The 26196-nt window shown below is 36.5% G+C and overlaps 1 protein-coding gene across 1 annotated transcript; it reads right to left on the reverse strand.

Annotated features, from left to right (window-relative positions):
* Positions 1–818: 818 nt before the first annotated feature.
* LOC132102937 (arf-GAP with coiled-coil, ANK repeat and PH domain-containing protein 1-like) lies at positions 819–19386 on the reverse strand. Its single transcript, XM_059507678.1, has 24 exons — positions 19131–19386; positions 18674–18973; positions 16730–16787; positions 15682–15801; positions 14839–14892; positions 14639–14697; positions 14235–14418; positions 14042–14086; positions 13830–13925; positions 10912–10986; positions 10701–10813; positions 10073–10124; positions 9719–9819; positions 9457–9568; positions 8491–8690; positions 8331–8400; positions 8106–8200; positions 6790–6983; positions 5240–5287; positions 4968–5140; positions 4740–4849; positions 3620–3730; positions 3441–3496; positions 819–1680 (listed from the first exon to the last, which is right to left on the reverse strand). The coding sequence occupies exons 2-24, from the start codon at positions 18724–18726 to the stop codon at positions 1586–1588; spliced, it is 2274 nt and encodes a 757-aa protein (XP_059363661.1). The 5' UTR covers positions 18727–18973; positions 19131–19386; the 3' UTR covers positions 819–1585.
* Positions 19387–26196: the final 6810 nt, after the last annotated feature.

Below are 26196 nucleotides of genomic sequence, written 5' to 3' on the forward strand. Positions count from 1 at the left end.
CTTTGGAGTCCCAAAGCAGGCAATGACTCTTAAGTTATGTTATAATTTTCCAAGAAGTGCACAGCATGTCAAGATGGGGTTTAATGGAACAGTACGGTACAAATCTGAGTTTTTGTAGACAGATTTGTGTTTTAATGTGGTTAAATAAAAGGCTTTTCTGTTTTATTGTGCTATTGTTTTCTTGCTATATTTTATGTTGAGTTTTTTTTTTATTATTGACAAACTTCATATCTTTTTTGTTTTTGAAGAAGAATTATGGTGTGAAGCATCATTTAAACTAAGATATCATGACAGAAGTACAAGTAGGAACATGAAATTGAGCTGGATTTGTTAAAAATATGTACAGATAACTGATAGTGTGAAGTAAGAGCCCTGGTTCATTCAAACGTTTGGGTGTTGTACGATTTTTTTTAATGTTTTTGAAAGAAGCTGCATTAAAAAAAAAAAACAGTAATACTGTGAAATATTAATACAATTACAATTTTTCTATTTTAATATATATTAAAATATCCTTTATTCTCGTGATGGCACAGCTGAATTGTCATCATCATTCCTCCAGTCTTCAGTGTCTCATTACCCTTCAGAAATCATTCTAATATGCTGAGCTGCTGCTTAAGAAACATTTCATATTATTATCAATGCTGGAAACTGTGATACATTGTTTCAAAATTTTTTGATTAATAGACAGTTCAAAGGAATATCATTTATTTAAAATATAAATATTTTGTGATGTCTTTACTGCCCCTTTTTAAACAATTTAATATTGAGAAAAAAATGTTTTTTACAGACCCTGAACTATTGAATGGTAGTAATAATAGTTCAAGTGTTAAAGGTGTTTCAGGTTTTATTGCAAAATTCTCAGAAATACAAGTCACATAAGTCATGAGTCATGAATCATTTATTTACTTAGCTACACATTCTACTGTTTTCACGGTTATTCATTTATACCTATTCCTTAAATCATTGAATGCACACAAAACATCAATTAATCATTTTAAATGTTTTTTTGTTTGTTTTTTTTTTTTGTTTTTTTTATAAAAAGAGAAATAAAAATTATAAACAATAAAATAAAATTATACAGAAGAACCAAGCAAACCGTAATCTCTCACCCAAAGTAACAAGTACATTCAAGTTGCATTAACACTGTGGCTCACAACATAGTGACTAAAAATAAGACAAGCAACTTGAGGAAAAATTTGGAAGAATTCATTGCTATCTAAATGAGAAACATATAAGCAATCCACTCCATCACTACAGCCTGGCTTGATGTCTTGCTTTCATACCATTTGGAATGTGAAGCTGCTGAAATGATAAATTATTCAGCTACAGAAGGTCAATGAAAATAACTGACAGGAAACACCAAAATGATTGATGACATCATAAATCCTAAACTGGGATAAACCCACACTCATGTACGGCAGACAAACCAAATGAAGCAGCATTTCATAAGAGATGTTGACTGTGGGTGTCGTTTCATCAAAACAAAGAAAAACAATAGAATGTGGCAACTTCATTTTGTCTACTGGAGGTTTTGTTAAGTGTGTGTGTGTGTGTGTATAACATTGACATCTAGTGGTCAGGTGGTTCATTTCATGTCAGTGCTACGGCGCTTAAGCTTCTCTGGATTGTTGGAGGCCATTTGGGAGAAATCCCTGAAAATATCATGATAGGTATCATCACCTGCAGGAGGAAAGAAATACACAGAGAGAAAATGTATTAGCTGAATATTGGTAATAAGCAGCACAAATTAAAACAATCTGAAAAACATCAGTTTTTTTGAATCCTTTCATATTTGTTGCATGATTCTCTGTGCACATGATCTCGAAGAACATTACATTCAAAATTTTACTTTCAAAAAAAACAAGACTGAGTATGTACTACAATCATATACTGTATGAGAGTGTAAATTATACCCCTGTGCGTGTGAAATGATAGAAACCTGGAGTCTAAAAAGATGTTTGAATCAGCCTGATGAGAACACCAATCACCTAGAGGAAGAGCTTTGATTTGGATTTGTAACTGTACATAAGTGCAGCGATTATGCATACATAAAGACGTACGGTAGCAGTGGATTGATTACCTGTAGCACGCACTGCAGAGGACACACACTGCAAGCAGTAGACACCTGGCCACCCGTCTCAGGACATGCACATATGCACACACACACACACACACACGCTCAAACAGCAAAAACAGATTTGTATAGAGAGACACAGATGGACAAACTGCCATCAACAAGATGCAAAAAGCAACAGATGCAAAAAGCTTAAGCACCACAAGATAGCACACCTGTAAACAACTGGCATTGCAATGACAGTATCATATTCAGAGTAACAGAATCCTACAGGAAAGCCAAATATTAAATTAAAAGTGATCGCGGCAAATGATCACCGGGGACTGAACTTTTGACTTCAATATATTTTTGATAGTTAACTGTACACATACATGTTGGTTGAATGGTGGTGATAGCCAACACAATGACAAATATTCATGGCCATCCCATTACAACAGCTGAATCCTTTGCATTAACTGAAGGAAATACTATTGTTTGCAAGATAGCAGTCTTATGTTTTTTGGTATGATTAGATAAACGAGTAGACATTTAGAAGAAGGAATGAAAGGTAGGCAGATAGATAGATAGATAGATAGATAGATAGATAGATAGATAGATAGATAGATAGATAGATAGATAGATATGTAAGTCAATGGAGCTTTTCTAAATCAGGATATATATACAAAAAGATGGGTCTACATTATGATAAACAGTTCAAGTTGAATTATGTAATTGCAGAAGATTGTAAAGAAAAAAATTAAAAGAAGAAGAAGAAGAGAAATTTCAACATGCTGATTTCTTGCAAGCACTGTAATGAACGGTTGTGGAGTTAACCTTTATCTTACACTGTTAATGCCTGATCAGGTATCTCTGAACATTTAATAAATCAAATTTAGCTGGTTAATGTAGTAGTTTTCAGATTTTTCAATCATCTGAAGCCTATGACAGGCAAAGAGAAAACACTATACATTCCACTTGAGGTCGTTCTAATAGCTGAACAAACACCAGCCAAACAAACAAGATCAAGATTTGTTTAAATGCAAAATAAAACATACTATATAACATTTTATCAAAACTTGACCACAGGTACTAAAAGCACTGATATTTGATTCATATCTTGCTACTGAAACATAGTGTTATCTGTTAACATTCAGTGTTTCTATATGTTTTAAAGTGCTCAAATTCACATACGGTCCTTTCTTTTCTTTAATTATCTGTTAAGCTCAGTTTTCCTCTGCTGTGTCATCTAAGTTTACAGTCGGTTAATTCGTGCCACTTGGTGCCCGACCACTGAGATGGTTCTTGATAGTTTGAAAGCTTTTCTTAGTGTGTCCAATCACAGACCCAGTCCCGCCCCCACCACCAGAGCCCCGCCCCTCAGAATGACCTGATGGAGTGCCATCCATCTCCCGCATCTCCTTGTTCATTTTGGCTATCCGGAGTCTAGGAGGAAAACCACAGTGGATGATATGTTAATTGAGTTATTAGCAGGAAGCACCTCATTAACTGTACTCTAAGCTAGTGTCCTTTTCAGCTGATACTCTTTGTCTATTTAGGTCTACTTACAGTGTGACAATGTCAGCATTGGCAGCATCTATGGCAATGCCGATTGGATCCTTGTCATCAATGTCTTTTGCGTTGTAGTCTGCTCCTCTCTTAAGAAACAGACACACCAACCTACAGCAACACAGAGACACATTTGAGAAATATGTTTGACAATATATGTATGACAGCAGCACTCATTGATACTCATTTGCTTCACAAGCTCTTGATTCTTTTTTTATTCTGATTTCATATAGATTTGATTTGATTCTGATTCATTTGGGCATATCATGTCAATTTTGCTAAGGGAACCTTCAAAATTGCTTCATTACAATATGATATGAATAATATGAATTAAAAAAAATGTCCAACAGGGCCCTAACCTATGCAGTTCATTTTCTATTATTTTCATTTTGTACTTTAATGGATAATAATAACAACCAAATACTGCTCTGTGGATAATAACGAAAGTAAAATTGTAATTGTATTTCGGTAACACTTTAGAATAATGGTCCATTAGTTAATGTTAGTTAATTTATTAATTTACATGAACAAACAATGAACAATACATTTATTTCGGTATTTATTAATCTTTGTTAATGTTAGTTAATGAAAATACAGTTATTCATTGTTAGTTCATTCTTATTCACAGTGCATTAACTAATGTTAACAAGCACAACTTTTGATTTGAATAATGCATTAGTAAATGTTGAAATTAACATCAATTCATTCAGTGAATCAGACTACACTAGTAGTAGCTTTTATGTCTCATTCTATAGAATGAAAATTAAGGTATTAAAATGATTATTTTCTACAGTATTTATTTAAATCTTTTTATGATTAATTTGTTGTGTGTGCAGTCTGTGAGAAAACACTAATAGAAAATCATGTTTTCTGGGACCACAAACACCAGTAAAATCTTATTATCCCACAAGGCTTTAAATTTAACTGCAGTATCATATATTCAACAGCAGAGTGCACCACTGTTGAAAGTGTTGTATTAAACACTGATGGAGAGTAAAAGATCAATCCTAGGATATTAAGAATTTGTATCACAATTGTTCGAATGCAGATAAATCAGAATCATTCAGAAAACTTTTGTTTAATTATTTTTATGCAGCCCTAGTATCTAAGCCTGTGTTACCCTGTATGTCCCAGAATGGTAGCATGGTGTAGTGGTCCCCTCCCGTTTGAGTCCACCTGGTTAACATTAGCCCCGTTCTGTAGGAGAAACTCACAGGCTGCCAGGGAATTCTGCAGAGAGAATTACACAGTGATTATTCACTGCAACTCTTAGGCAATACACACTTACAACACGAACAATGGACTCTCTCTGTCTCTCTCTCTCACACACACACACACAAACACTTACAACCATAGCAGCTTGTATTAGTGGAGTTTTGCTGTCTTCAGCCACGTTGACCCAGTTGACATCAGCGCCGTGCGCCAGAGCATCTGCCATGAGAGGGAAATGCTGCATTGCCGCAGATCGAAACAGCAAAGCCCCGGGATGAAGACCACTCAGATCCTCCTCTTCATCATTATCTGTACAAAGAGAGAGAGAGAGAGATTGAGAGTGAGGAGTTGTTTGTGTGGTCAGATGCATGAATATCATATGTGTGTGTGTGAGTGTGTGTGTGTAACCTTTATGAGAGCTGGAATTGTTCTTCATTATGTCACTTGGGTTCAGGCCTGTAGAGGAAACATCAAGTGACAGCCCACTGATTAGATCAGTAGAAACTGGAAGAGACACTTATCTTCAGTGTTTCAATTGACTAGTGTCTTCAAGCTTGTTTGTGCACATCACAACTACAGTTATTAAAGTTTAGCATTTTTTTTTAAAATACAATTTTCAGATTAACTGTATTTCAGCTTGGTTATTGTTTATTTTTTTTGTTTAAGTGATAACTTAAAGGGGAAGCAACAGAGTTTAAATTTATTTCTCAAAAAACACAGACCTTTTTGTATAGACACCACATATGTATTGGTTCTCATACTTTATGACCTATAAATTTCCATTGTTTTTGTCCCAGTCGTTTGTGACCAATACAGAGGTTACACTCACATATTTTGGTATTTATACTGGCAATAGAAATTCCAATGGCTTTTTAAAATTGCATTCATTACCATGACATTTCCATGACCTTATTTAATGAATTTTTTAACTTCCATGGCAAAGTTTATTGTCGCTTTGATACAATGTTTAGTTTACACTGAATTATTACACACCCACATCTTCAGTCTTTCAGCTGCATCTTTTAAAAAACAGAACCACAAGAGGATACAGTTTAATGTTTATGAAACTGATCTTGACTCAGCATACTTGTGCACTCTTCACTGCAACCTACATAAAAGTTTGTTCACAACAGAATGCAAGGTTCTTTCTGGTGTCTGTGTTATAATTAGTGTCCATCTTTGTTTTCAGTAACAGTAACTTTACTAGCATCTCATTTCCATCTGCATGTAGGATGTCTTACCCCCACAAAGACACAAAGGTCAAATTATTCCAATTGATGACTATTTGAGGACTTCTAAAAACATTAGTTTTTCAACAACTATTTTTAGTTTAACTGCATTTTAGTTTCTAATTAACGTTACATTGAATGCATAATTAATCATAAATCACTCACCATCAGGCCATCCATGGTGTAGATAAATTTTTTCCTTCATCAGAAATGATTTGGAGAAATTTACCATTGTACCACTGCATCACCAGTGAGTACCTCTAGAGTGAATGGGTGCCGTCAAACAGCTGATAAAAACATATCCACGAGTAATTCACATGATTGCATGCAGTCCATCAGTTAACGTCTTGTGAAGCAAAAAGCTGCTTGGACTCTCGTTCTGACGGCACACATTCACTGCAGATGATCCACTGGTGAGCAAGTGATGTAATGATACATTTCTTCAAATCTGATGAAGAAACAAACTCGTCTGCATCTTGAATGGACTGAATGGTTGAGTAAATATTCGGCAAATTAAAAATGTTTGGGTTAACTATTCCTTTAATTTTTAAAATAAATGTTCTTTCTTTTTTTCAGATTTTTTTTGTCTTATATTACAATAATACACAGTGTGTTTCTATGCTGAATTGTAGGGGATACATAGAAATAAAACTACAGGTTTTTGGGTGCCTGACTGTGCAGGTAAATGTGTAAATTATAGCATGTGTTTTGCCATATATGTCTATGTACCTGTGAGTCGTGGTAGAGTGGCTCGGTTGGGTTTGGGTTTGAGGGCAGGGCGTGTGTTGGGTCTGTCCTGGGTGGTTTCTCGGTTCCGTCGGGCACTGGAGCGCCGCAGAACCGTTACTCGACCAGTCTCTGGGAGCTTGTGGATGAATTTTTTCTCTACATATTTAGAGCGAATCCATGACTCCTTATCTTGTCTGAGGAAACAATTCAAATACAGATTATATTTAATAAAAAACACAATGTTCTATGGTTTTCTGATTATAACACCAATATATACTGTGTGTGTATATATATATATATATTAGTGCTGTCAACGTTAACGTGTTAATGCATGTGATTAATTTTTGTCTGGTTTAACGTGTCAAAATATTTAACGCAATTAACGCAGCATCCGTATTTTCTGCCATCCGTTGGCTAGCTTTACATTATATGATCACGCTCTTATTCATTTAAATGCTTTTAAACATTTCAAGCGCGGCAAGACAAAAGAGAATGCGCTGTCTGTGAATGCCCTTATGTGACACATACACACGTACACACACACACACACACACACACACACAATGCATAGACAGGGCGCCAGAATCTAGTTCTCTTAAGCGCTTGAACTAACAATAAACATCCCAAAGTGCCAGTTTTGTCGATTATCCTCATAAGAGCAATCTTAAATGATTTATATAAAGTATAAAATGAAAAAAAAAAGAGTTGTGAGAGAATGAGGCGAGATCCATAGACAGTATATAAACGGTGAGATCCGCGTGTCTGTCTGCTTTTAAAGGGACAGCAGCCAATAAAGCTTCCTGTCAGTAAAGTTAAAGAACAAAGGGAACAGAGAAAATGACTCGCTGCTCTTGACTAAATAACTTTTGTAGCTTTAATAAGGATTAACTATTTAATTTATAGTTTATGCAGTGCAGACTGCATATAACTTTGATAACATTATTAAATTTCTGTATATTTCCTAACTGTTAAGACAGGAAGGGCAGGAGTAAACATGACATTTATTATGGGTTTATGTTAGCATTGTTTTAAGTTTACTTAAATTAAAAACTGTTATATTTTTGAAGCCTAATAATAAATGTAAAAAAAAAAAAATCAGTAGCTGTATTAATATCAGTAATACTGACCTTCATTCATAAAAAGATGTCATTTAAACAAGTATTTAAATTTAACTGTGAAATTATTACATTAAAAAATATATTAAAAACATACAAAAACATTTCTTTTTTTATTGCGATTAATCACAGAAAAAATGTGTGATTAATCTAGTTAAAGTTTTTAATCTATATATTACTGTAATATATATATTACTGTACCTTGGACTAGAGGGGTGTGGCTTCTTGATTGTGATCTCATCAATACGTGCCTCATAGATCTTGTTAATGGCTGTGTTTCCTAACTCACACATGAGCTGAAGAGATAGTGACAGTGGAGAAACAGCAAGAGCAGAATGGTCCAAAAGAGAGATAGTGAAAAATAGTGTAACTATTAAAAAACTTGATCTCGTAACATGGATATAAGAACATGGCATCCATGCTTACTTTGACGAGCTCTGGCTCCCATGAGTCCAGCGTCAGGGATCGTACCTTCGAGAAGTGGACACCTAAACTCCTGCAAGACACAAAAAACAATACAGATGCATGTTCATGTGATGCATTATGTAATTGTGTGTGTGTGTGTGTGTGTGTGTATGTCTGATACCTGTGTATGCCAGAGCAGGTAATGCACAGCGTGATGCCCAGATTGATAGAGGCCCAGTCGGGTCCAGGCTCGCCACAGTCACAGCACTGCCCATTCCCTGAGATGGCCTGCACCTCCTCCAGGGCCTCCCGACCAGACTTTTCCGGCTCCCCTGAACTCAAACGCACACTTCCCGCAGACACTGAGCTGCAGCGATCTCTCTATTTAACACACACAGGTTTAATTAGCTATTTTAATGGAGACATTACACCTTTAAACCCACCCCTACCCTTAATCCTACCTCTCACAGTAAACCTTCTGCGTTTTTTCCAACTTAACAAAACTTTACAAAAATTCACAGTAATCAATACTAGTGTAATTTCTAAAGTAAATAAAAAATTTTAAAAAGGGGGGAGAAATCAGAATAAAATATTTACAAATTGAATAAAAACAGTAATATACTTTTCATGTATTTCTCAATTAAGTAAATGCTGCTTCATGTTTGTCCAAATAATTATTTTAGTAAACGGCGGAGAATAAACAAAATAAGTAAGAGCTTTTCACTCTGTCCTCATAATAGTGTAGTTTAAATAATATTGACAACGTTTTAAACAGTGGCAGATCTCTTTGGCTGCATTTACACTGCAAGGCTTTAAAAACACAGGTTTATATATATATATATGTATGTGTGATTTATTTCCCCCATCTGTTAACATTAACTTAAAAGACAAATCAACGTTGTTGCCAAGATGCAAGGGCATTCTGACCGAGAAGCACATCTGACCATAGCAAGATGTGATTATTCAGACAGCACTCACTGACTCATTATCATTACATTATTATTTATTTTAGTACAGACTAAAATATAAAAACCTATGGTAATATAGTTCTAAAATATAGTAATATATTAGGTTTATATAAATCTGTAGAAGTCTATGGTACGTCTACAGTAAGGTATTTAATTAAATGCATATGTGTGTGACATACAGGGCCAAGAGTGTCATCTCTTCTGTCCTGGAAAGCTGAGGCGATGCTGTTCTGGACTGCGGTGATCCAGCTTTGCTGCTGTCGCTCTGAATCAGCCTGTAATAAACAGCTCCTACACAAACACACACACACACTGTTTACAGTCTAAATACATAGAGAGCCCAGACACAAGAATCAGAAAAATGTTGCATGATTAAAAATACACATACGCATTATATTCCAGTTCTGACAGATTTGTGTACAGAAACACAAAGAGACTAACTTGGAGGGAGAGACGACCTCAAAGCAGAATCGTCTGTCTTGTTCACTGCAGGGCTTCACTGTGCATAAACGCAAGTCCTCCACAACAACAGTGATCTGCTCCTGATTCAGAGAGAAAGAGAGCTTGTTTAAATAAAACAAATGTGGTCTGCATGTGCTGTGTATGTTTATAAGGTCACCAAAAAAAGAGAACAATTAAAACAGCCTCTCAATTCTTTGTAAATTTCCAATTCCCAATATTTAGTCTGTTGTATGGGTGTGTAATTGTATCAGTATAAGTGTGTGTAAACTGATGTGTCATTACTGTTATTGGTTAACGCTAGATTATCCTTATGTTAGGCAATCTAATACTTACATTATGTTTCTTTTGGTAAACCAACTGGTTCTTCTGAATGGAGAACCAGCGCCTGGGGTATGAACACACACAGACACACACACATATCATGGCTGTGTAAGGTATTAATAATGCAATCAGACATATGATTGTAATTCAACTCAGAACTCGTAGTGTCTGAAATCACACGCAACGGCCAAATGTGCAAAAGAGAAAGTAGTAAAAGAGCAAATTAAGCTATGTAAAAGAACATGTATTTAATATTAAAATTATAACTACAACTAAAACAACTACAAAAAAACACATGAAGTGAGACAGACAGAGAAAGACTTGTAATTGCTCACAAAACTGCACATGAAATGATTACACATAAAATAATTATCATTTATGACAGCTTTCAAAATATGGCTAAACAAAATTGTGAAAAATAAGTGCATAATCACAGACCTCCATAAACTAAACTTAAAACCACTAAATTCTGATAATTTTTAAAGTAATTTATTAATTTAGATTACTATTAATATTATATTAACATGAATTAACAATATTAACACTAATATTGAATAAAATCATTTATACATTTGAAATATTTGTTTTAAAACCATGTTAATATTTCTGATTGAAATCATAAATTGCTGGAGTGCTGTACCTGCTCCATGTTTTGAAAGCATTGCTGGCTCTCTTGTACAGGTAACCTTCCATCGCGATGCCATTAGGTGCATCTGGGCTGAAGTCCATTATAGAGTCATCATATGACACATCCTGAAGACAGACACACATATATATATCTTCCCTCAGATGCATGTATAGTGTCTTTGTGTACAGATACAATGGTGTGTGTGTCTTAAGAGTCTTACTACCTTTTTCTTGACAGCACCGAGTCTCTGCTCCATGTCCCTTTTCTCTCTTGCAGAATTCAGGACTAGTTGAGTATACTAGAGAAAATGACAATCACATTATTTGTGTCTAAAACGAAGTTGCACAGGCAGTGTTCACAACACAGTGGCCCAAATCTGAATGGTTTTTTTTGTTTTTAATGAATGTGCAACAAGAAAGAGTCACAGTGACTGACATTTAAAATTCTGACCTAGGTTCCTTTATTATATGTAGAAATAAAATGTATTCCAATCGATTTATATATTTTTTTTGCTTGAAAAGTCAAGTTGGAATGAAATTATTTGACTTTACATCAATCTAATTTTCATCATAACTGCATGCTTGATTTATCTTTAATGTGACCTATAAAATAAAATATATAAACTATTTTTATACATTTAAATGCATGTATTGTCAATACAAGTCCAAAGTTATATATATATATATATATAATTATATATATATTATATATTATAATTATATATATATATATAATTATGTTTTGTAGATGCTATAATGGCTATTTACACATGCAGTCAAGGAAACACTGCCTGTTTAGACAAGTATCTTAAACCAATTTTAAAAATCATGTGACAACCACACAAACATCAGATTTGAGCAGAAAATCCAAATTGGGCATGTTTGGCAGGTAGGATAGAAAATCCTGAAAAGATGGAAACTCTTTGAGACTGAGGTTTGGACCATTTAACTAAATCTCAGAATGGAAGTTTAATTGTATATCACACAATTATAAACACATGCAAAGAGGCTCAAGCCTAAATCCCCACTATAGTTATTATAGTTATTATGTGACTTTTCTAGTCAAGAGTTGTGATGATAAGCCTTCTATAATTGTAGTCTATCTGGGGTGCGACAGGATTTTGGACCACATTTAGTGAAGTCAAAGTGCATGTCACTCAGGGCTGAACTGAATGTGAAAGAATGTAAGACATGTTGGCACTTGTTCAACTTCCTGACCTATACCAAGAAGAGGTCATGAAGATCACCTCCACTTTCGGTTGTTATCTTCCACAGACTTTCCTGTTCTCTCCCCCTCACTTTTCCGCTCTCTGCTGTCACTTAAAACACTGCTTTTCCTCTTGGCCCTGGTTCTCTTACACTATATTTGTAAAAACACATCTCTTTCCCAGCCACCTCTAATTAGGCCCCGAGCTCCAATGCTGCGAGGACCCTCTTGGAATTGCTCTGTTTCTTCTTCTCCAAAGTGAAGCGAATTTTTGTGGGCCTAAACATGCTCGAAAACTCATGAAACTTTGCACATGTATCAGAACTGGCAAAAATGTACACCTGCTATGGGTTTCAGAATTGGTTTGATAGCGGTTTGATAACCTATAAAATTTCAACAAAGCGTCCCTCCTGCTACTTTTCGCGTACGTGTTCAAAATTCAGTACATTCATGTAATGTCCCATTATCTACAAAAAAGTATCTTGGAGCAAAGTCCTAAATGGAACAGGAAGTCAGCCATTTTGAATTCCCTCTATGATTTTTTTGTACTTTTTTTGTCTTGTACTTTAAAGAACTCCTACAGTTTTAGTCGGTTCATCTTTAAATTTGTTGAGTGTAATCATAAGGCCTTTGTGATTCTAAATTTGTCAAGATCTTGAGTTTTGTCGAAAGGGCATGTCCCTGGCAGCCTGACAAATTTCGATGTTTCGTTATGAAACAAAACGTTATTGTAACTCAGCCATGCAAAGTCCGATCTTCCCCAAACTTCACATTTTTGGTAAGAGTCTTGGCACCGGTTGCATAAACTTTAATTTAGACAAGTTTAGCCCCTGGTCTACATCTACATGTCAATGATCAGTTATAATTCATAGTGCCACCTGTTGGCAATAGGAAATGTCATGTTTTACACTAACTAAAATATACCATGTTCAATCTGCACCAAATTTCACATGTTTGATAAAAGTCCTGGCCTGAAGACATCTACATGCCAATATTAAGTTATAGTCAAGTTTACCACATATTAATTCAACACTGGTTCTTTCAACAGTGATTGCATCTTTAATTATAAATTGTTCCTCTATCCCAACAATGTTTCTATTTTTTTCATTTTTAATCTGTATATTGCTCTAATGAACATCACTGCTATGAAAAGGCTCTAGAGATCTCTCTTGACATTTGTATCGCTAAGCTTTTCACCATATCCTGTGCTTTCAGGAAGTTATGAGCAGGTTTTGTGGTTTTCGCAGGCCAGTAGAAGGTGAGTAAGTTTCCTGTCTAAACCTTCTATATTTCAACTTCATGCTCCTCAGTAACATCAAGTCATTGCATGTGTTAAAACATTGCTGCATAAATACATGAATATTCAATTGCTTTTAAACATCAAATATGCAGTTTTTGATCTCAAGTAACTTGTCAGTAGAATTAAAAGAAAACAGATCTTAGAATTTGCATGTAAGATTTAAGTCCACCAATTGGTGTTTATAAAACTGGTTGGTGTTTGCTATTTTTCAAGCAATTTTACAGTTCTGCAAGCATAAAAGTGTTTGCCAACACACACAAACCTTGTGTGATACATACTGTTTCCTGTTGTTGCTCACTCTGACAGAAAACTTCCTGTCATGATGGGCCATCATGTGATCTCTGTTTGTACCATCACATTCTTGTCATTAGACCTTCTGTCTTCTTTTTCAGTTCAAAATTTTAACTTCTGAATTTTTTTACTTAGATGTATAATGTACAATATGATCAATCTGATATGTTTCCCCCTCCAAACGACACTTGCATTTGTCCTAATTGGTACTTCCCACTTTTCCCTTCCCACCGTCCTTCCTCTTTTTTCAGTCATGTATCCAAGCAGCTTTACATGCTTTTGGCATTCATATCAACTGGATGGATAAATGAATAGACAGACAGACCGACAGACAAATATCTTACCTCATCGCTCAGTTGTTTTTGGTAGTTTTTCAGTTCTGTGAGTGACTGGTAGCCTTGCTGGAAGAACGACAACTGGGCATCCATAAGAGAAAGCATCTAACAGACATTCACACCGAAGGCAAACAGACAAGCAAGAGTAACTGTAAGTTACCATTCAGTCCTGAATGTTATAATAAGATTCCAAATTATATATATTACATCTTGACACATACCGCCATTAGAATTTCAGTCTTCTTCCTGGACTCAATGACATTAATCTAAAATTAGGAGGGAAAAAACTACATAAGCACACGTAGCATAATACAAGAAAAAGTGCAATGATGCAAAGATATTTATACATTTAAATATGACTCAAGTGTCCAAATATATTTTGAGGCCACTGTATATGGAAGTATATGTTTGTACCTGCAGCACATAGTCCAGTGCCCCTGATCTGAAGGCTCTGCGTGCATTCAGGAGGTTATTACTGGCTTCTTCCACCTCATGTTGTTTCCCGCGTGGTGCCTGTGCGTTCCTGCTCAGTGCCGCCTCCAGGTTCTCACTGCTACGCTCAAACTCCTTCCGTACATCCTTAAAACGCTTCACATCACTTCAGGAGAGATACAGTAGTGAAGAACTTAATAATCGCAATAAAACAATTCTTTCAGTAATAAAGAGATGCATAAAAATGTATGAGATTTCTGAATTTTTCTTAACTGTGACTCAAAAGTTCATGCATACGTTTACAGACAGCTTCATATTATTGATAGAGTGGTACAAAAAAAAACAAATGTGCCTTCGTAACCAGCCAGAGAAAGAAAACATCTTACTCTTTCACAAAATTCTGCAGCTTCAACTTCACAGACTTTTGTGTGGTTTCAATCACCTCCTGTTGGGAGAGGTATCATTCATGGAATGGGACACAAGCCAGTAGAAAAGTAAAAACAGGCACAGGATCCCCAGATAGATCTCTGGTACACTGGTTACTAGTAGAAACAGTAAAGAAGTAAAAACAAAGAACTTGACTCACCTCTTGAGCGCTAACGATATCTGACAGCTTTTTAGAAAACTTTTCTAAACACTCCTGAAAGAAAGAAGCACAACCTCTGTTAGGATTCTATTAACTCTCAATCATTTTCAACTCATATAGCTACACAGGATCTTCCTTTTGCATGTTCAATTTAGCAAAGATTTTCTACTGTTTTTGAAAGAGGTCTCTTATTCTGACAAAGGCCATATTTATTTGATCAAAAATACAGAATAAACAGTAATATTGTGAAAATTATTACAATTTACAATACTCTCTTATTTAATATATTTAAAATGTAAATTATTCCTGTGATGGCATTTCCAGCTGGATTTCCAGTGTCACAAGATCCTTCAGAAATCATTATAATATGATGATTTGGTGCTAGATGCAACATTTCTTATTATTCTTATTCTTATTATTATTAATGTTAAAAACATAACATTTTTAATATTATAAATTACTTATACATGTGATCAATTTAATGCATCCTTGCTGAACAAGGTATATTTGGGTGTTATACCTATAAAATTATTTTTATTTTATAAAAAGTTTTTTTTTTTTTTAATCTCTTAAAAAAAAAAAGTAATCTTACAGATCAAACTTTTGAACAGTCATATATATGTGGTATGTTTTCTTTTTTTATAATATCTAGGAACACATGTTCTGTTACTTGTAAAGCAATTGTAAAGGTCTGGAAATTACGATAATTTTGTATCACTTCCTTCTTATTTTGGTGCTGTTATGGGTGATCACATGTTCATTTACCATCTCAGGTATGAGCTAGCCCACATGGGTTTTGTGTACAGTAAGAAAAGCTCATTTGAAATCCGTTGATACACTCACCCCCATGGTTCGGTCCTCAGAACAGTGGTTTCCAAGCTCTTTGAGGCCATTTACAAAGCTCTTACTGTTCTGGCAATAGGCACGGCCTGCATCCAGCATAGTGTGGCACTGTTTCACCAACTACACAAACACACGTTTTTTTTTCAGGCCGTTAAATAATGTCATATTCATAACACAGCATAAACCTTACAAAACTCTTTACAAACGAATTTTGTGAGCAACTGTTTAACAAATTTTCATGAGATGAATAGTAGGTATTTTTGATTTGAAACTAGCCAGCCTAATCAATTCAAGGGAAATTATCTTGGATTGTGGTTAAAAGCTTTTCAATTGGCAATTCCTCTTAGTGGTTCCTCTGCATAATACTATACCTCTTCGCAAGACCGTAGAGCAGGAGATCCATGCCAGAAGAGAGGAACAATGACTTTGTTTCAAATTAGGGAATTGAGCATTGAAGTTTAAAACAATAAACCTCCAGCAAGGATATTTGGGTGTTAATTGTGTATTTATGGTCTGAGTCTAAATATGAGACTGTGATCTGTTATGGTTTAAAAGAGTAGCAGATACTTCAAACAAAGTCCAATAGTACAGAGTGCATCTCTGGGAGAACTGTAAAGTCAAGGTGATCTCTGGTCTAGGGTTTATAATAGTCCATCAAAGAAAACTTTAGGATAGCCATGGCACTCTTTCAGATTAAAAGCCTTTATTATCAGATGGCCAGCAGAGACTGAAGAAAATGTGAGTGGTTATGGTCCTTGAACATGCAAAACTGCTGAAAAATAAATACTGACCCAAATCTCTAAATATTTCACCGGTTTTATGTTTTGTCGTGCGCAAGGCAACCATCATGAGCCTGAGCACTTTGAAAAGTAGTAGTACTTTCACTTTTCTCCTCATCAAGCCACATGTTTTGAGGTATGAATAATGTCTCTAGTAAAACGAGTTATGTGCTGACATTTATATCTAAGTGTTGCTGGTTTGTTTATAAGTCTGAACATTAGTCAGAGTGATGCTACAATGAACGGTGAGTCTTTCAGCATTTCCTCACCTTCTCAAGTCTTGTCTCCAGTTCATTAACGTTTACCTCCACCTTCTCGATTTCTGCCCTGTTGAAACATAGCAGATACTTTTTTACCATTTACTTGCACAAAACACAACCAAGTTAGTCAAGGGAAGTATTAAGAGGACTATTATTATTTCAATTAGTGATACTGTGTGCATTTATATCTGTATTCAAATGTGTGTTTGTTTCAGTGAATCTTCGCTTATGTGTGTCGTCAGACTTTCTCATAGAACACACAGTAAAACAGCTCAGCTCTTTGTGGTTTCCTGCTTTTTCCACACATACAGTTCAAACAGACATAGAATTAAGATGCTTATATTCAAGCAAACTTTAATTCAATTTTTAATACAGAAATAGTAACTGAGAAACATAAAATTACCAAAAAATGTTTAAATAAATTGACTTTTTAGAAAATTGCTAAATTTGTATAGGCTGGAAAACACTACATGATTTTCCCTCCACTTTACAGTCTAGATGAATTGACGCTAGTTGCTGAAAGTCAAAGCAAGTCTTCAGAGGTGGCAGATTTCACAAAAAAATCACAAAGTGTATGATGATCACAGACCAAGATTTTTTAGCTTCAGACTATGATTCTATCCGGTCTGGGGATATCGAACACTTTTGAGCTGATTTTAAAACACATTTAGTAATGAAGTGCATGTTATTGTGTGAGTTTGTCGAAGTCGAAATAATTTGAGTGTCTGGTAGTGTGTAATCATCAGGCGTTTAGTCTAAGATGTGCAGTTTCTGTATTTACAAAGTTGGCAAGTTTATGATGCCTAGTGTTTTAAAATCTATCATGAATTCCAGCCTCAATGTGTAATGTGAGCTTACATGTATGTGTACTCATCATAAATGCACTTTTTAGTGCATGAATATGTGTGTGTAATTATGAAAAGGTTGTAGTTTCCAGAGCAATCCACCCCTAATACACACTTCCTGTCTCCTGTTTATCATTTCAGTATCTCTCGTCTCACTTCCTGCTCCCCCACCACTACTCAGCCGTTACTTAGCAACCGGAGGCAGCCGCAGTCTGAAGTAAACTAGGCCTCGAATGTGTTTGTGTCAGCGGCCTTCTTACATCTTTATGCGAACTATTTCTTTTCAGTTGCTTTCTGTGCACGAAGGTCAAAAGCGCCCGTGCACGGCTGTGCATTTGGTGTAGACGAGTTCCTCAGGTTCTGTACGTTTAGATCCGCATATGACAGATAAAAAGGCATATTGCGTGCGTTTATGCAAGTAAATGTCTAAGTGGTGATGACCTAATTTTTGAACTCACTACACCCTCTGAGTCTGTTCCCTCTGCAGCGACTAAAACATGGCACTCCAACTTTCCATTATGCTGCCCACTAAATCTACAGCCAAACCAGTCAAAGAAAGAAAGAAAGAAAGAAAGAAACTTCCACTAGAAGTTGCATATAACAATTTTAAAAACAACTAAAAACTTTCTATCCTATAAAATTAGGCTACTATACTATTTTCTGGCATTATATATTCATGTGAATGGTCAAACAGATCTAACAAGCTAAAAAAAAATCCCTTTCTGCTGTCCACAGACCCATTTAATCATCGTCCCATTCATTCCTTGTGACCTAAGCAAATTCTTTCCAGTGCTGTGCGCTTACACTCAACGCTGATCTGAGATCAGTTCTAATCAAGCACGCTCGATCCAAAACCATTACGCTGAACCCATTGACCTGATCCTGGAACTGCTCGGAAAGAAACCTGCTACGTCATCCCTTCTGCACATGACAGACAAGTTTATCATTAAATATGGTGCACGTGACCTGTCTTTTGTAAAAAAAAATAAATAAATAAATAAATAAAACGGTGTATAATGTGCAGTATGCATTATTATTTTTTGCCATTATTTTGTGTTAAATATTTTCACAGTGATATGAAAAGAAACAACAACACCGAGTAGCTTACCTGAATCGCGGGGAGTCTTTCAGGCATTCTTCAAAATCCAGTTTAACAGTCATTTTGGGAATTAAAAAGAACACAGTCGATGCGAACAATTGTTTTAATTCCTCACAGTTCTGTGTGTGTAGCCTAATTCCTCACAGTTCTGTATGTGGTTTGTCCTAATAGAGTTCCTTTATGCCGTAAACGTCCAACGCTGTGAGAGCACTCGTGCTGACAACATCAGGAATCGTTTAGAAAAGATGACTTAAACCAGTCGTTTCCATTGGATGGTTTCGCTATAAATACCGGTCAGTCGGGTGTTGCCTTGAGAAAGCCAAACGCATCTTTTCAAAACTAAACCCAAGTTTGTCTTTTTCAGGCAATTCACTTGAGCGACCAGTCAATAAAATAATAATAATTTGTTAATAATATAAATACAAAAATAACGAGTACTGGTATAAGCAAATGAAGTAAACCGTACCGATAATTATGGCCTCATCTCTTCCTAAATGTTCAAGAGCGCGTTTTCATTATACGTTCCATTCTGCGCGTTTCTTCCATTTATTAGTCCACAGGTTCGTAGTTTATACATCGATTCGTGCTTCAACTCATCAAACAGCATGTCCGTCTACGTTTCCCTTGTAAAACTGAAACTTGTTTGCACTTCGCAGGAGAACTTTTTTTTCCGCGCTTGAATATGCCACAGTTGGTCCACCCCACTTAGAGCGAGCGCACATTATTTCCGGGTTTCGGATTCTGCTGCACCGACAAATTGCAGGTTGTGGATTAGCTGTTTTCAAAAGAGATTAACATTTATTATGCTTCCGATGCTATTACTTATTATTTGTGGTTTAGGTTACCTGAAAAATATACCTTGTTTTAAGCATTTTGCTTTAGTCTCATATAGCCTACACTCTAAAAAATGCTGGGTTGTTTCAACCCAAATTTGGGTCAAATATGGACTAACCCAACCGTTGGGTTAAATTTTTACATTAAAATTTTAACCCAAAAGTTTGGTAAATCCAAATTTGGGTTGAAATAAACCAGCATTTTTTAGAGTGTAGCCAGTTATTTCAAAAGGAAAAGACAAGTGAACGACTATTCCTCCACATCTCAGTTTCATATGAAGGGTTTTTCAGAGAGTATTCCCCACAGTTTCTACATCACGTTTCAAGAAAGCCACACTGCTTTTGTCACTAAATCTGTTTGCGGTTTATACAAAGGCTACTTGTCCCGGTTAAACCTGTTGTTCATAAGACAGCCCCACCTGACAGCAGTGAAAGAAATCAAGTGAAAACTGAAACAAGCAAAAACTTTGAGTCTGAGTCAAAGAAAAAGTAAATTTAAAATAATCCCATGCAGCAAGTGTACGCCTACGTCTACACATGAAGGCTAAATAAAACTTTACCAACACATATCTCTCTCAATCGATCTAAACAAAGTAGTGGCAAGTCTGCTCTTGCTACTCATTTTAGCATAGGCCTAATCATCAGAGCTGGGTAGTAACTGGTTACATGCAATCTTGATTACATAATCTGATTTCAAAATGTAAGTACTTATATTTAAACTAAATTAGGTACATTTTAAAATACTCATAATCAGACTACAGTTACGTTTTTATGGATTAAATGATTGTATATTATTCACACAAAAGCAATAAATTATTCATAATTTATCAGTTTTCCTAATTACTCTTTTTCATCATTTAATTTGTTCCTTCCTAAAATATCATATCTTATATATACACTCAGAAAGTCTTCCAGTTTTGTGGACATTCAAACAGAGATCCCTCTCTAGTCAGATTGCTACACAGCCTTTGACAACTGTTTTATCAAAAATAATTTCAAGTGTTTCAATGTTGCATGAACTACTGATGAACACAATTCATTTTTATTTGAATTATCACTCACTAGTTTATTAAACCATCTATTCCAATGTTTTTGGAAGGCATTTGTCTTTCAAACACAATAAAATGCACAAATTCACATTATTTTTATTTACATGTAATGCGGGTATTCCCACACCTTTTTTGTCATCTGAGCATCTTTCATATAATATATTTACGTAAGCAACCCTAAAATTTTAAAATAAATATTTTAATAATTACGTGTCAAATTTGCATGTTCATGGTACTCTGACGTTAGATAATTGTCACATATTATGCAGGTGAACAAATAAATACTTTTTTTTTTTAGAACGTGTTTCATTTCTTTTTATGTATTTTTACAATTATTTAATTTTACATGTTAATGATTTATTTAATGGTTAACATCGTTAAACTCACAAACCTCCTGCAATTCCTTCACAAACCCCAGTTTCAGAAACCTTGACGTAATGTAATGCTTAATCCACTTTATGTTGTTAATTTCAACAAATGGAATATATTTTCTCCTGAAGTCTCTGGGAGGGGTGTTGGAAAACTGGGGTATCTGTCGTTCTACTGGGGAACTTCAACACTCAAGTGGGCAGCAACAGTGACACCTGGAGGGGTGTGATTCGGAGGAATGTCCCCCCTGATCTGAACCAGAGAGGTGTTCTGTTATTGGACACTGAGGAAGCAGAGGCCGAGGGCTCAGAGATGGAATCACCCATCACCCAAGATAAAGTCGCAGAGGTAGTTAAGAAGCTTCTCGGTGGCAAGGTACCAGGGGTGGATGAGATCCGCTCTGTGTACCGGAATGTGTCCAGTTTGGGAACCACATGATTTCATCTCTGCTTTTTACAGATGATGTTGTCATGTTGGCTTCATTGGGCCAGGACCTTCAGCATCCACTGGGACAGTTTACAGCCGAGTGTGAAGTGGAGTTTGTAAGAATTAGTGGGTTTTTGTTTGTCCACCCGCCTCTTGAGGATTGACCACAAGTTCTCAATGGGATTAAGATCTGTTGAGTTTCCAGGCCATGGACCCAAAATTTCAACATTCTGGTCCCCGAGCCACTTAGTTATCACTTTTGCCTTATGGCACGGTGCTCCATCGTGCTGGAAAATGCATTGTTCTTCACCAAACTGTTGTTGGATTGTTGGAAGAAGTTGCTGTTGGAGGGTTTTTTGGTACCATTCATTGGGTTTCATTGGGCCAGGACCTTCAGCGCCCACTGGGACAGTTTGCAGCTGAGTGTGAAGTGGCTGGGATGAGAATCAGCATCTGCCTCAAGTAGGGGAGTTCAAGAATCTTGGGGTCTTGTTCATGAGGGAAGGATGGAGCAGGAGATTGTCAGGCGGATAGGTGCAGCCAGTGGCGGCTCCAGACAATTTTGATTGGGGGGGCAATGGGGGGTCCTGGTCATTTCAAGGGGGGTCTCATGAAAACCACCAAAAAATACAGTGGACACGGCTAATAACTGCATATTACTGCTACTAAACAACAAAACAACAAAGCATATCAACTACTTTGTTTTTAATTAATCAATTGCAGTTTGCAAACAATATGCTCAAACTTTAAAGGGTTGGCACTTTAAATGGTTCGCGTCACCAATACGCATTAATCCACAAATGACTTAAGCGGTTAACTTTTTTAACTTGGCTGAAACTCCCTCCGAGCAGGGCCATGCAGAGACCTTTGGAGGGGCCGGTGCTCAAAGTATAAAAGGGGCAAATGGAACAAGGCTTTAAATGGAGCTATTCAAAATATCAATACAGCAATATATTGTGATGCATTCCTTGCTGATTCACGTATCGATATGGATGATTATGTATTGATACAGCAGCAAATGCTTTAAGTTTTTTTGCTTTAAGACAATTTTAAGTTTAAAATAATAATAGCTCTGAGATTAGAAACTGAAATGTCTTGAATTGTCCCAACCTGATGGCTTTTTCTTCTCCGTTCTACAGAATAATTAATAACAGCGGTTATAGTAAAAACTATAGAGAACACTTGTGCCTCTACATTATCCTCTTTCTCACCAGCCTGTCTCCTGGCTTGCTGTTACCTGCTCTCTTTCTGTCACTTGTGCCTCTACATTTCCCTCTTTTTCTTCCTCTATCTCCATCTCCTCATTTGATCTATTACTTTCCAATCTCTGTCCATCTAGGAACAAGGCTCAATTTACTATTTCAGCATTAATCTATTATTTTAACCATCACTACTACTCTTGCACCTAATCAATAAGTCCACCTTAAATATTGATACAAAACATAAAAAACTGATACACAGGAATATAGTGATTAATATTATTATTACTGTTGTAGTTGTTGTCTAAAATTGAACACCTTTGCAATGTAAACAAATGACAGGCTACATTTGTTATTCATATCCTTCACACTGCACATTGATGTCAGGTATATTTTTATTGACATTGATATTTTTACATTTATTTCCAGAGATATATTATTGAGTTTACAGGCTAAAGTGGTCTTGCTGTTGTAAACACTGTTGCTATTGTAGAAAAAAAAAATGTGCGTCACATTTAAAATATAATTATATTTTAATTCATTTCTGAATTGTTTTTATTTTTATAATGATAATTTAGAGAATGAGAAAATCTGAATAAGCCTTACCAGTGTTGTGATAATTATTTTTAAGGCACTCTATGTGTTAAAAAATAAATAAGTACTGTAATATAATAATAGTTTACAGTCGTGGCCAAAAGTTTTGAGAATTACATAATTATTCGTTTTCAAAAAGTTTGCTGCTAAACTGCTTTTAGATCTTTGTTTCAGTTGTTTCTGTGATGTACTGAAATATAATTACAAGCACTTCATACGTTTCAAAGGTTTTATCGACAATTACATGACATTTATGCAAAGAGTCAGTATTTGCAGTGTTGGCCCTTCTTTTTCAGGACCTCTGCAATTCGACTGGGCATGCTCTCAATCAACTTCTGGGCCAAATCCTGACTGATAGCAACCCATTCTTTCATAATCACTTCTTGGAGTTTGTCAGAATTAGTGGGGTTTTTTTTGTCCACCCACCTCTTGAGGATTGACCACAAGTTCTCAATGGGATTAAGATCTGGGGAGTTTCAAGGCCATGGACCCAAAATTTAAACATTCTGGTCCCCGAGCCACTTAGTTATCACTTTTGCCTTATGGCACGGTGCTCCATCGTGCTGGAAAATGCATTGTTCTTCACCAAACTGTTGTTGTATTGCTTGAAGAAGTTGCTGTTGGAGGGTGTTTTGGTACCATTCTTTATTCATGGCTGTGTTTTTGGGCAGAATTGTGAGTGAGCCCACTCCCTTGGATGAGAAGCAACCCCACACATGAATGGTGTCAGGATGCTTTACTGTTGGCATGACACAGGACTGATGGTAGCGCTCACCTTTTCTTCTCCGGACAAGCCTTTTTCCAGATGCCCCAAACAATCGGAAAGGGGCTTCATCGGAGAATATGACTTTGCCCCAGTCCTCAGCAGTCCATTCACTATACTTTCTGCAGAAGATCAATCTGTCCCTGATGTTTTTTTGGAGAGAAGTGGCTTCTTTGCTGCCCTTCTTGACACCAGGCCATCTTCCAAAAGTCTTGGCCTCACTGTGCGTGCAGATGCGCTCACACCTGCCTGCTGCCATTCCTGAGCAAGCTCTGCACTGGTGGCACTCCGACCCCGCAGCTGAATCCTCTTTAGGAGACGATCCTGGCAGGTCACCATGGTTAACAATGGAAGAACAATGATTTCAAGCATCACCCTCCTTTTAACATGTCAAGTCTGCCATTCTAACCCAATCAGCCTGACATAATGATCTCCAGCCTTGTGCTCGTCAACATTCTCACCTGAGTTAACAAGACGATTACTGAAATGATCTCAGCAGGTTCTTTAATGACAGCAATGAAATGCAGTGGAAAGGTTTTTTTGGGATTAAGTTCATTTTCATGGCAAAGAAGGACTATGCAATTCATCTGATCACTCTTCATAACATTCTGGAGTATATGCAAATTGCTATTATAAAAACTTAAGCAGCAACTTTTCCAATTTCCAATATTTAAGTAATTCTCAAAACTTTTGGCCACGACTGTAGTCAAATAACATAAAAAAGACCAGACCCTGTGAAAAGACGATGCCTGTGAAACTTTTCTCCCTCAAACAGCACGCTAGTATTACTTCTACACTACAGGCTACACACAGCAATATAAACAACATATCTGCATGTTCTCACATCACATCGTTCTTGTAAAATAATAATAAGTATATAAACATCAAAATCACTACGCTAGTTCGATCAAATAAAACCAGTTGAAAAAAAAACGGTTCACAGGTTCTTTTGCGCTCGATGTAATGTAATTGGCGATGACTGCCCTTCATTTAAGCCCTCGGTTTACCCGCGCTTATAACATTAGCACAGAATCAGTTCAGAATCAATCATCAAAAGAACCAGTTCGGTTCAGACACTCTGTGTGTCAGTCTGCTTCACACTGAATCACACATGTGCTGCAGTATCATCAGCTCCTCGGTTCTCGAATTGGACGCATCCGACAGAAATGGTTCTCGTTCAGTGTACGAATAAATGTCTAAATAATTATTATTTATATTATATATATATATAATCAGGAAGAGGGTGGGGGGGGGGGGTCAAATGGGGGGCTCAAGGCATTTTTTGGCAGGGTCTTGAGACCCCCCAGGACCCCCCCTGCAGCTTCTGCAGTGATGTGGTTGATGTACCTGTCTGTCGTGGTAAAGAAGGAGCTGAGCTGCCAAGCGAAGCTCTCGATTTACTGTTCGATCTAGATTCCTACTCTCACCTTTGGTCATGAGCAGTGGGTAGGCTAATGACCGAAAGGACAAGATCCCGGATACAGGCTGCCGAAAGGAGCTTTCTCCGAAAGGTGGCTGAGCGCTCCCTTTAGAGATCGGCCACTCGGGAGGAGCTCAGAGTAGAGCCGCTGCTCCTCCACATCAAGAGGAGCCAGCTGAGGTGGCTCGGGCATCTGTTCTGGATACCTCCCGGACGCCTTCCTGGGGAGGTGTTCTGGGCACGTCCCACCGGGAGAAGCCCCGGGGAAGACCGATGACACACTGGAGGGATTAGGCCTATGTCTCTCGGCTGGCCTGGGAACACATCGCTATCCCAGTATATATTTTCTTTATTTTTCAAATTTTTTATTTCGATATAAGTTTTTCTTATTTAATTCAATTTGATTCTATCAGCTATCAAATACGTTAAGAAAATGTTAACCTTACAGATTATTTATGTTAACCAATTTAAATTACCCTTAAAGCTAAATCGGATGTTAGGCGAAACAGCTCTCTCTGCTGGTGGTAAATTGCCACTGCAGTTAACGCATCCTGTGTTTTCAGTCTATGGTTTTCACTCACTGCAAGACCAGGAACCAGGCCAACATTACATCAGTATAACTGGCGAGATGTCTCCGTTAATGTGATATAACACGAGAATGCGTCAAAACGATGCACTCGCTTAAAATTAATCAAACATGTTTTCGTTTTGATCATTATGCTATTATTTTTTTTCAGTGGTGGTTCACACTGCATATTGATTGGGTACTTCATGCAAAGAGTTAATAAACACACGAAGGACAGCATTTTTTATTTCAAACGTCATACAGAAGGGCGTGATAAACCCTACTCCTGTACGAGATAAAAAATCTCACGTTGC

This window comes from Carassius carassius, chromosome 2 (assembly GCF_963082965.1).
Source record: "Carassius carassius chromosome 2, fCarCar2.1, whole genome shotgun sequence".
NCBI classification, from domain to species: Eukaryota; Metazoa; Chordata; class Actinopteri; order Cypriniformes; family Cyprinidae; genus Carassius; species Carassius carassius.

What these genes read in the sequence shown, in the direction of transcription:
- LOC132102937 (XM_059507678.1), bottom strand. Translation starts at nt 18,726, where the DNA reads ATGACTGTTAAACTGGATTTTGAAGAATGCCTGAAAGACTCCCCGCGA. An exon ending in CTGAGGACCGAACCATGGGG is followed by an intron (nt 14,893 to 15,681) that starts GTGAGTGTATCA and finishes TCTTTCTTTCAG; the next exon opens with GAGTGTTTAGAAAAGTTTTC. An exon ending in GAGGTCGTCTCTCCCTCCAA is followed by an intron (nt 9,569 to 9,718) that starts GTTAGTCTCTTT and finishes GTGTTTGTGTAG; the next exon opens with GAGCTGTTTATTACAGGCTG.